At 43.3% G+C, this 12,048-nt stretch overlaps 1 protein-coding gene across 18 annotated transcripts in view; it reads left to right on the top strand.

Annotated features, from left to right (window-relative positions):
* Positions 1–12,048, top strand: part of LOC110985841 (uncharacterized) — a 184,939-nt gene that overhangs the window by 55,791 nt on the left and 117,100 nt on the right. For 17 of the 18 annotated variants that reach the window (XM_087134457.1, XM_087134460.1, XM_087134461.1 and 14 more), the window contains exons 1-6: positions 7,025–7,314; positions 8,033–8,323; positions 8,718–9,008; positions 9,417–9,707; positions 9,936–10,232; positions 10,731–11,036. In XM_087134457.1, the coding sequence (XP_086990583.1) occupies positions 7,056–7,314; positions 8,033–8,323; positions 8,718–9,008; positions 9,417–9,707; positions 9,936–10,232; positions 10,731–11,036 (1,735 nt within the window). In that variant the 5' untranslated portion in view covers positions 7,025–7,055. Of the gene's footprint in view, positions 1–1,007; positions 1,230–1,508; positions 1,684–2,373; positions 2,544–2,897; positions 3,189–3,477; positions 3,775–4,620; positions 4,912–5,381; positions 5,679–6,012; positions 6,304–7,023; positions 7,315–8,032; positions 8,324–8,717; positions 9,009–9,416; positions 9,708–9,935; positions 10,233–10,730; positions 11,037–12,048 lie in introns of those variants that run through there. The other variant, XM_087134473.1, reaches the window with a different exon arrangement.

Below are 12,048 nucleotides of genomic sequence, written 5' to 3'. Positions count from 1 at the left end.
TCCAAGTGGATTGCAATAAAGGTAGTCAGGTGTCATCCTTATCTCCTTTGTTACCTCGAGTTGGGGATGGGGGGGTTCATGAAGCTCATATCAGGGTGTGATTAATTTGTACTCCACGATGACATACTTCTCACACATTAGTGGTGCTACTACTGTTGGTCTGTACTAGGCATTTGCTCACATCAGGTATCTGTCTTGAGCAGGAGCACTCCATCGCTGGTTGAAACAAGCCATGTTGGGGGGAAGTGTTCACTTTGTTGGTAGTGACACGACTGTACATTTCGTTATCAAGGAGCCTCCATTGTGAGGAAAGCTCTCTTAACCTCTCTTGGTCCTGCTTTGGGGCAGATTGCAAAAGGCAAGCTGGCAACCAATGTGAACATGTTATATCTAGTCTCTGTGTATTGACGAAAGAGAGTGGTGTGCCACCTTGCAGTTATGTCCCTTGAGTCCTGTACACTGTGTGCATACATAGCCTCATAGCCTCATACATGCACGTGAAACATCAAAAGCCTGGTTTAAGTCCAGGTGGATTGCAATAAAGGTAGTCAGGTGTCATCCTTATCTCCTTTGTTACCTCGAGTTGGGGATGGGGGGGTTCATGAAGCTCATATCAGGGTGTGATTAATTTGTACTCCACGATGACATACTTCTCACACATTAGTGGTGCTTCCATATTGTGGTTATTTCTCTCCTATGACCATTAGATTCTCAGGATGAAGAAGTCAGAGGTTATCTCCTTCGAGCAGGAACAAAAGAGGGTGTGTTTTGAAATGAAATCGACAGTCATTTGATATGCACTCACCACATAGGTGCACAACTTCATGCGCCTGTGACGCAGAGCACGCTAAGCACGTACAACAAATTTAGTCTGGATTATATGGTCTTCTCGTGCACGCCGAATGCATTTGGAAAGCTGAGTACCATCTGTCTTTCTTTCGCCAGTGAGGGTGCACTTCAGCTCAGAGCGGGTAGCTCTAGCATCTCATTTTTTTCTTCCTCATCAGCTTTTGACTGCGTAGTCAAGGGTGAACCAGAACCCGATGTCTTCTGGGAGAAGGACGGAGTCCAGCTGGAAGAGACGGCCCAGATCAAGATGGAGTTTGGTGACGACGACTCCTGTATCCTTAACTTCACCCCGGCTAGGCTCAACCTGTCAGGCACCTACGTCTGCAAAGCTGTGAACACAGTCGGTGAAGCCACCTGCTCTGCTAAACTGACTGTTATTTGTAAGCCACGCATTTGTCTTCCTATTTTTTAAAAATTCAGGCCAGTTTAATTCTATAAAGGTCTCTCATATTGCCTCTTGTATTGCCTTCCGGGCCACATTTACATTCAGTATTTTAGGAGTAACATTTCTCATTTGGTGTTTTGAAAGTTCGGTGAGATTTCTTAACCCCTTGACTCCGAGAGACAGCAAGAGCCGCGGCTTTGTGTGAGGATTAGTCTGAACAGGTTTTTCTCAAGTTCTAAGTTGACTCTCCGCATCATTTAACTTTGAATTTCAGCTGACTCTAAGATTGTACCAGAGAAGGAAATCCTGGTTTCATCAGGCCGGATGGACTTGGCCTCGAAGAAAGCCCCACGGTTCACCTGGAACCCGGGCAATCGGATCGTGGATGAGGGAAAACCATTTACTCTGGCGGTGGAAGTCGAGGGAGAACCATCCCCAACTGTCATCTGGTAAGCATTATGAAGTTAGATGAAGGTACACTTTGAGGCCATTCTTGGTTACGTGTGTGACAAAAATGGGAAAATCCTATAATGGACATCCTTCCTTAGCCTCTGAAAATGGCCCATGTATCATTCCATTATGCCATTAATGTTAGTCTACTGACCCCAGTTTACAGTTTTTACAATAGTTTTTCTTTCTAACTTTTCCGCTTTGGGTCGGAGGTCAAAATAAAGGTTGGTACATGTGTGACATCAGACAGAAACAGTCCCCAAAGGTTATCATTAAATCACTTTTTTAAACTGGGGTCAGCAGATTAATATAAATGGCATAATGGAAATATACATGGGCTATTTCAGAGGCTAAAGAAGTATGTTAATCATAGGATTTTGTAATTTTTTGTCACATGGCTAACCGAGAATGACCCTTTGAAGCTTAGGAAGGACTAAGTTTAAGGTTTTTGTTGGGTGAGCTTGTTCTTGTGTCTTCATCGTGCAGTGTTGTAGTCGAGACCATCACAAGACCAGACACAAGACCAGTCACAAGTAACAGGGTGAACAATGACAAAGGAATGCTCTTGTTTTAGTTCATTTGAATAGCTTGTGGCTTGAATTCAGACTGGAGACTTTGTGTTTCGTTCTTGTGTTGATCGTACAAGGTCTTGACTACCACGCTGTCATCTCGTGATTTTTTTTTTTCAGGACCAAAGATGGTGAGCGTCTCGGAGACGACTTCTACCGCTTCAAGCGTGATGGAGACACGCACTCCCTGATCATTGATGATGTCCTGCCTGAAGACGAAGGCACCTACATTGCTACTGCCACCAACCCAGTTGGCAAAGCAGAGTGTACTATCCAAATCACTGTCAATGGTAAGTTCTCCTCCATTTCTCAATCATCAAATGCTGTAAGTGCATATGCACAGTTTGTAGATTTTGTCAGGTTTTGCCTCCTCCATGAGTGTCATATTCCTGTCCTGAATGTATTCTGTGTTATGTGTACAATATTCCACAGTCTTTGTTACCAGGATAAATTAAATGTTGTTCTTAAGATGAACATCAGTTTCTTCATTTTACATGGTTAATTCTTTTACCACTGCTCCTGCTTTCCTGAACCTGCTTCCAGTGCCATGAGAAAGATAATACAGCAATGCTACACAGCGTATAAAGACCAACGTCACAAACAACACAACCAACAACATTCTGTGTTCTATATTCTTGCCTCAGAGGCAGGGTCGTCGCCCCATTTCACCAAGCCCCTGCAGGATGTGGAGGCCATCGAGGGTCAGCGCTTGCAGCTACAGTGTCTCCTCACCGGCGATCCGCTCCCCACGGTCAACTGGTACAAGGACGGGGAATGCATCGATGACCATCCAGACTACGAGATCAGCCGAGACAAGCAAGGGGTTTGCATGCTGGACATTGACGAGATCTTCAAGGACGACTCTGGGAGGTTCACTTGCATTGCAAAGAATGAGTTTGGTAAAGCTGAGACCACATCCAACATCACTGTCACCTGTGAGTACAATGTTGAAATAATAGATGAGCATGTTTTGGTGTTGACATATCATTTGAGTTCATGGCACCTGTTGTACTCATTCACCTTTATTTCTCAGTTACCTCAAGTTTACGTGAATGAAAATTTTCCTCTGAACTTGTCAATGTACTTTCATTCAAGATTAACATGAAATTAAGGTTTAAGTGCCGTATTAGGTAAAAATGGTCTGACCACTATTGGGTCTTAAGCTGTGATAATATTAGTGTATCTTACCACTCCTGTGATGATGTGTTATCTTACACCCCACAGCTGTAGATGCAGACAGACCACCAGAGTTCATCTCCCAACTCCATCTAGCCATGCCTCTAGTGGAAGGCAAACCATGCCAGCTGGAGGCCCAGGTCGAGGCCAAGCCCCCTCCTAGTGTCTCCTGGTACAAAGACGGTAAAGTTATCCGGAACAAACCTCGCTACAAGGCCTCACTGGAGAGAGACACTGCCAGATTGGACATACCAGATGTTTTGCCTGAAGACGCTGGAGTCTATGAGTGTGTGGCTTCCAATCCTGCAGGAACAACAAAGTCAAAAGTGGATTTGAAGATTCCCGGTAACATATCATTATATTTGGTAAAATCAGAGTACATCTTTCTTGACTTTTTCAAGACTCGATGTGTTTACATTTACCATTGCCTTTTTACTTGAGTAGGGATGTGCACTTTTGGAGTGTGTTATTCTTTCTGGTAATGAAATCAAGGGGTCCCCAAATTGCATGGGCACAGAAGCTTGGGAGTCTCAGGAAACCTGGAGAGTGTAGACAAGGAAACAGTGTTCAGCCGCAGAGGTGGACGGAAAAACCCCATAAATATTCTAGGTTACGTCCCGTGAAATTATGTAGAGACAAAACCCCAATATGCATGCAGGCTTGGCTAGGATTTATTATAATAATTAATGATATATTCATTTATAAAGCACAAATTTCATATAAATATGTTCAAATGTGCTGTACAATGAAGACATTAAGTGTGGAACAATGAATACATTTAAACATGGTTGAGATGATGACATACAAGGGCGCCTCGGGCAGCCGCCAAACGACCCACGTTCACCAACATCAGTAAAGGGGAGACAGTAAGAAGCAGTTACAGTTTTTTAGAGGTGGGAGGAAAACCCCAGAAGAATATTCTGGGTAAAACCCACGGAGTCAGGTAGGGACTGAAAACCCAATCCACATATGGACCGGGCCGGGAATCGAACCCGGAACCACAAGAGGTGGAAGACGAGGAAAGAACTACCTTGCCAACCTCGGTCTCAGAAGTGGAAGTGCCACTAATGCTATCTTAACACCCCTGTGTTTGGATAAGTACAGATTCTTTTTTCTAAGACATGATCCAAGCAAGACAGCTCCAATTAATCTTGAACTCTCTCTGCTGTTTCATCTGTTGCACTTTTTCAGCGTATGACAAGGCCCCTGAATTTGCCACCAAGCCGGAGCTTGCAGAGCCCATGAAGGAAGGCCGGCCCTGCCACATTGAGTGCCAGATATCAGCCAAGCCGGCCCCAACCGTGACCTGGTACAAGGATGGCAAACCCATCAAGGACGGTTGGAAGTACAGGACTTCATACCTGAAAGGCATCGCCTGTCTGGACATCAATGACGCCTTATCAGAAGATGCTGGTGTGTATGAGTGTGTTGCAACTAATCGGCTGGGCACAGCTAAGTCTACCGTGGAAGTCATGGTCCCAGGTAGGGAAACAGTTTCTCTACATTACCTTCCATTTCTTATTTCCCTGGATTTCTCAGAAATCTCAGTCCTGTAGCTTGTAACCCTCAACCTTGACCCCTTGGATGGTAAAAATTATATGTGAATTTTGAGGATTCAGAATTCTTTTGGTTAACACAAATCTGTAAATGGACAGCAAAGAAATGTTCACCATGAAAAGGATCTCTCATAGATTTCTTAAAAGCACTTCCCACACTATGGCTTGTTTGCCTTAAGAAACCTCTGAAGAGATGACCAGAAAGTAATTAATTTTTTTAAAGTTAAGACACCTTAACCCTAACCCAAAGGGACCATTCTTATAGAAGTATTCTCAGGACCTGGAAGCATCAGTATGGGAGATAAAAAAGCTCTTCAGTGATTTGCCGTTGCTCTGTAGATGTTGACAAGGCCATCAAATTTAGGCACAACCTATTCTTGTAACAATGTCCCATAGGTTATGAGAAAGCAAAGCCACCAGAGTTTGTTTCCAAGATGCAAGTTGCTGAGCCCCTCCTCGAAGGACGACCCTTCCACATTGAGTGTCCAGTCTCTGCCCAACCACCTCCTACGATCTCTTGGTACAAGGACGGTAAGCCACTCCAGAACCAGCCAAGATACAGGACATTGTTCCTGAAAGGTGTGGCTTCCGTGGACATAGATGAGGCTACGCCGGAGGACTCTGGCGTGTATGAATGTGTCGCAACCAATCCACTTGGTACAGCCACATCAACCGTAAAGGTCATGATCCCAGGTAATCATTGACTTTCTTTTATATGAAAGTCTCTGAAATCAGGGTTGAAGGCTTTGTGTGTACATGACCATGCAGATTTTAGCAAAGGCTTTTATAAACATGTAAAAGATTGACTACCATGTCATACTAAACTCCTTTTATTTTTGTTTGTTGGAAGAGATGGGCTAAGTACACTTCTGGGGGAAGAAGTTCAAAAATTGCTGCCATGACTTGTGTAGACGTTTCAGAGGACAGTATTTGCATTAAAATGCATATAGTTTTGTTAAAAAGACAAAAACATATTGTCTCATATTGTCGGTTTAAGCATTTCTCTTCATTGGAACTGTTTCCTTAGCATATGGCAAGCCACCAGAGTTTATCTCCAAGATGCAAGTTGCTGAGCCCCTTCTAGAAGGACGACCCTTCCACATTGAGTGTCCAGTCTCTGCTCAGCCACCTCCTACAATCACTTGGTACAAGGACGGTAAGCCACTCATGAACCAGCCAAGGTACCGGACATCGTTTGTGAAAGACGTGGCTTGTTTGGACATTGAAAATGCTGGACCTGAAGATGCTGGAGTTTATGAATGTTTTGCAACCAATCCACTTGGCACAGCTATTTCAACAATGGAAGTGATGATTCCAGGTAATCATTATGTGACTATGTATTCAAACAAGATAGGGGGTAAAAGGTTTTGTGTGCCTGACGTCAAACATCAGATAAATTTGATGTAAATATTTAAAGATTACTTTTTTGACTGTCATCTGTTATATTTGACCCCTTTTGTTTTTGAAGCTAAATGAAAATTTACTTGACAAATCTGTTCCAAACCTATCATTGGAGAACTGATTTTAGAGTTGCCACCATGACTTCCATCTACCCAAGTCATTTCTAAGACACTGTAACAGTGTAATAAGGGAATAAATATGTCGGCTGGTCATCAACTTTTGTGTGAGACTGGAGCAGGGGTATGGACATTGGTAATGACCGAGCCGAAGGCAAGGGACATCATCAGCATCCATTCTCCCTAGCTGATGACTCTGCACATATTTAGTCCCATTCTTAAAAACCTTTGAATCGGAAATTATAAATTTCCAATGATTTTTGTTTAACAGTTTTACTCCTTTTTTCAAACACCCTTGCCATGCTACGTGTTGCTCTCGTGAGTCGTCATAAGCAATCTCCTCATATGGAAATTGGTGTGTGTTGTATACTTACGGGAGATGCCGCACATCCAGCCGGTGTTTTATCATTCGTTAAAGAACAGCCACACGATGGGCTGTCAACCAATAGAAATGGCTAAAATGTCTTAGGTATGAATGGATGTTGGTTAAATATTTTTTTCAATTGCAATTTTACCTCTAGCCTATGACAAGCCGCCAGAATTTGTCTCCAAGATGCAAGTTGCTGAGCCCCTTCTGGAGGGACGACCCTACCACATTGAGTGTCCAGTCTCTGCTCAGCCACCTCCTACAATCACTTGGTACAAGGACGGTAAGCCACTCATGAACCAGCCAAGGTACCGGACATCGTTTGTGAAAGACGTGGCTTGTTTGGACATTGAAAATGCTGGACCGGAAGATGCTGGAGTTTATGAATGTGTTGCAACCAATCCACTTGGCACAGCTATTTCAACAATGGAAGTGATGGTTCCAGGTAATCATTATGTGACTATGTATTCAAACAAGATAGGGGTAAAAGGTTTTGTGTGCCTGACGTCAAACATCAGATAAATTTGATGTAAATATTTAAAGATTACTTTTTTGACTGTCATCTGTTATATTTGACCCCTTTTGTTTTTGAAGCTAAATGAAAATTTACTTGACAAATCTGTTCCAAACCTATCATTGGAGAACTGATTTTAGAGTTGCCACCAGGACTTCCATCTACCCAAGTCATTTCTTAGACACTGTAACAGTGTAATAAGGGAATAAATATGTTGGCTGGTCATCAACTTTTGTGTGAGACTGGAGCAGGGAATGGACGTTGGTAATGACCGAGCCGAAGGCGAGGGACATCATCGGCATCCATTCTCCCTAGCTGATGACTCTGCACATATTTATTCCCATTCTTAAATACCTTTGAATCGGAAATTATAAATTTCCAATGATTTTTGTTTAACAGTTTTACTACTTTTTTCAAACACCCTTGCCATGCTACATGTTGCTCTCGTGAGTCGTTATAAGCAATCTCCTTATATGGAAATTGGTGTGTGTTGCATACTTACGGGAGATGCCGCACATCCAGCCGGTGTTTTATCATTCGTTAAAGAACAGCCACACGATGGGCTGTCAACCAATAAAAATGACTAAAATGTCTTAGGTATGAATGGATGTTGGTTAAATATTTTTTTCAATTGCAATTTTACCTCTAGCCTATGACAAGCCGCCAGAATTTGTCTCCAAGATGCAAGTTGCTGAGCCCCTTCTGGAGGGACGACCCTTCCACATTGAGTGTCCAGTCTCTGCTCAGCCACCTCCTACAATCACTTGGTACAAGGACGGTAAGCCACTCATGAACCAGCCAAGGTACCGGACATCGTTTGTGAAAGACGTGGCTTGTTTGGACATTGAAAATGCTGGACCGGAAGATGCTGGAGTTTATGAATGTGTTGCAACCAATCCACTTGGCACAGCTATTTCAACAATGGAAGTGATGGTCCCAGGTAATCATTATGTGACTTGGTCTTTTTAAAACTCTACCATTTTTAAGGTTAACAGTATATTAACAGTGTCAGTTAAATTTCTAGGACCATTCAGACCCCAGAGAAATTTTTTCCTCTTTAACTTAAACGATTGGTTGACTTTTATGTGTTGTATTTGACCCCTTTTAATTTTCATGCTAACTATTCACTACCTCAATTAGGAGAGATAGTTTGAGTAGAACTCTTGGGGAGTATATTTCAAAGTTGCCCCCAGGACTTGTTAAGACTTCTTACAATAATTGCTATTGTTATGATGCACCTATGTTTCACGCTTATGTCGTGATCATTTGAAAAGAAAATTTGACACTGCATCTGTGTTTAGACAAAAAGTTTTTATTTGCAACTTCTTCTTTAGCCTATGACAAGCCGCCAGAATTTGTTTCCAAGATGCAAGTTGCTGAGCCCCTTCTAGAAGGACGACCCTTCCACATTGAGTGCCCAGTCTCTGCCCAGCCACCTCCTACAATCACTTGGTACAAGGACGGTAAGCCACTCATGAACCAGCCAAGGTACCGGACGTCGTTTGTGAAAGACGTGGCTTGTTTGGACATTGAAAATGCTGGACCGGAAGATGCTGGTGTGTATGAATGTGTAGCAGCCAATCCACTCGGAACAGCAACGTCAACAGTAGAAGTAATGGTGCCAGGTATGATACTTGTTTGTAGAATTCAACCAACTCTGTCAAGCTCAAACGTTTCTTGAGTGTCTGGTTATGAAATGTGACTTTGATAAATGATTTTCTCTGGTAATTTCGTGTTTGTTTCCTGATTGTAGCAGATTTATTCATGACTTTGGTTCAGGTGTCCTTCTTTGTTGAGCTTGGTAATCATGAGAAATTAATTCAGTGCTTCTTTATTGACGCGACTGGAATAATGAAGATGATTGTGAGTGACTTTAACAAAACCTGAAGATGTAAGAAATTGTTATTGGTGGAAGAAGTTTACTAGATTTCAAAACTCACTGAAGTGAGATGTTCAGTTGTGCAAAAACACTCAAGATTGTACGAAGAATGGAATAAAAGAGATATTTATTGTGCAATTTTTTTTTCTTTCAGGATATGAAAAGCCGCCAGAGTTTGTTGCCGAGATGATGCATGGTGAGCCACTCGTTGTCGGTCGACCCTACAGCATCGAGTGCCAAGTCTCAGCCAAACCAACACCCACCATCACCTGGTACAAAGATGGCAAACCTATCGAAAATGAGCCGCGGTTCCGCACATCATTCGACAAGGATATTGCTGTCTTGGATATTGAAGATGCTCGGCCAGAAGATGCAGGGATTTATGAATGCGTAGCGACCAATGCAATGGGTACATCAAAGACAACCGTTGAAGTGAATGTGCCTGGTAAGTCAAAAGAACTCTGGTTCTGTTTCCTGGAAAGAAATCAAACACCACCCATTTAACAGTTAGTGTGAGACAAAGGGACTTAAAATTTGGTGATTGTGAGAATATTGCTAACAGATATTGGAGTTGCCTGTTAATTTACTCAGCGACATGCCTTTCTACAGTACCTTCCGCCCAATGGCTATCAAATTTGCAATTTATGCCCTTGTTGGTCAAATTCATTTCCAGGCTCTGCTTCCCCCAAGCCACCTGAGTTCACCTCCAAGTTGCAGGTGGCCGCACCTGTCACTGTTGGCCAGCCCCTGCACCTGGAGTGCCAGGTTCAAGCCCAGCTGGAGCCCACCGTCACCTGGTACAAAGACGGCAAGCCCGTCAAGGGCAAGCCCTATTACACGACCAGCTTTGTCAGGGATGTGGCCAGTCTGGATATTGAAAGTGTCGTGCCAGAAGACTCCGGTATCTACAAGTGCGTAGCTAAGAATCTGATGGGCACAGTGAGCACGACAGTTGAAGTAATAGTCAAAGGTAATTTATATTAATTCCTTCTTGAAATCGCTCTTGTAAATCCTTGTAAACCCCAAACTTAAAAATTGAGTTTTTTAACGACATAGGCTGTGTCCGAATCTCTTGGGTATAGCTGGAAATAATGCACAAGTTTTTGGATGTGGCTCAGGCTAGTTCCCAATACGTCGTGTGTAACATCCAGCTGTAGCCAAGTGATTTGGACATGGTCTGATTTTGTTATTCAGTGGAAACTCATGCTATTTTGAATACATGTCATGTGCCTTAATTGGAGCAAAGATCAAGAAGTTTCAAACATGACAACATTGCTTGTTGAGCACCATCGTCAATTTCGTGGCGTGTTAAAATTTTGTTACAATTTCAAGTTCCTTGATTTAGCGACCTTTTAGGGAGCCAACACTTGTTCAAAACAACATCTCACATTCGAAATGCTACTAAAACATTGCACGCTTATTCTCATTTCTTACCTCTGGTAATTCCTTCTCAATTCATTTTGTATAGGCTTGCCCAAGAAGGTGGGAATCCCACCCAAGTTTACCTCCAGACTTCCATCGCATACAGTGGTTGCCACAGAGGGGCAGCCCACAGAGCTCCAATGCACCATTGTCTCTGAACGTCCCCCGACTGTCGCGTGGTACAAGGATGAAAGAACCCTCACCAACTACCCGCCTTACGAGATCTCCTTTGAGAAGGGTGTGGCTGCTCTGAGAATCGCCAAGACAGAAATGGAACATGCTGGCACTTACAAGTGTGTGGCCTCCAACAAGGCAGGGATTGTGACCTCCACGGCAGAAGTCATGGTCAGAGGTCAGAGGACTAGCCTTTTCTCATTTGTTTTTCCAATATTGTATTTTTTTTCTGCTCATTGTGTGAAGACTTTCAACACAGGACCACAGGTGTTTAGATATTGTCCTGGTAGTTAAAGCTCCTTCAACCTGATACTGTTGTTCGGGCATTTTGTAATATTATCCTTGTGCTGAAGTTTACTGCCTGTTCTTGCATTATACCCAGTCTCCTTTCTTAATTTAGAATAGCACTCTAACACACTCCGAGAAAGCAAATTGTTTCATATGCAAACAAGTGACCCCTGCTTTTCACCTGACACTGCCTACCCCAATCTGTTTTGAATTTTTGTCCTAAACTCCATCTGCTTAACCACTTCATGCCGGGACATTTTTCAACGTTGATGATGCTGGGCCGGCATGACTATCATTTTTTCCATTTTCAAAATCCTTCAAAAATTTATCATTCCATTTAACGGTCGTTTATAGCCGCACAAAGTAATCTTTAGGCACTACTCTAAGTTGACAGGTGACCTTCATTGACGCCAGAGTATTTCAGCCAGGCCTGCAGCCTTGTAAACAAAGCCCAGATTGTGCGGTGTTATACAACTGTCTTTTGTTCACGAACCTGGCTCAGTGCACTGCTGACCTCTTTTCAATAGGGGCCAGATTAGCATGCAGCGGTGCTGTGTGGCTCATCGCTGTGGTGGTGGAGCGCTTTTGTCCCCGGTGGTAATCCGCTTGCTCTCAATGCCCCAAACCCTGGTATACGGTTTCAAAATAACGCTGGATTATCACCACTTTTGAGATCGAAAAATGCCGGTAATGCCCAGCAGCCTGGTCTTTTGTTCGGAGTACGGTCTTTTGTTACAGGGCCCTGTTTCCTTTGTCCGAGTTCGGAGACCCCGGCCACGGATATAAACCATACGGCTCCGATTTCGGAGTCTCCGGCTGGTAGTGGTTAAAGTGGAAACAAGAGAGCGTGTGATGTTACATGGAAAGGACAGTCTGTTGGCGGGAACTCAGCAGATGAATGT

Source organism: Acanthaster planci, linkage group LG03 (genome assembly GCF_054643075.1).
Source record: "Acanthaster planci isolate LZ-2023a linkage group LG03, COTS_SCS, whole genome shotgun sequence".
Taxonomy (NCBI): domain Eukaryota; kingdom Metazoa; phylum Echinodermata; class Asteroidea; order Valvatida; family Acanthasteridae; genus Acanthaster; species Acanthaster planci.
Note: the sequence above shows the minus strand (reverse complement) of the source record. Positions and strands in the feature narration are given on the sequence as shown.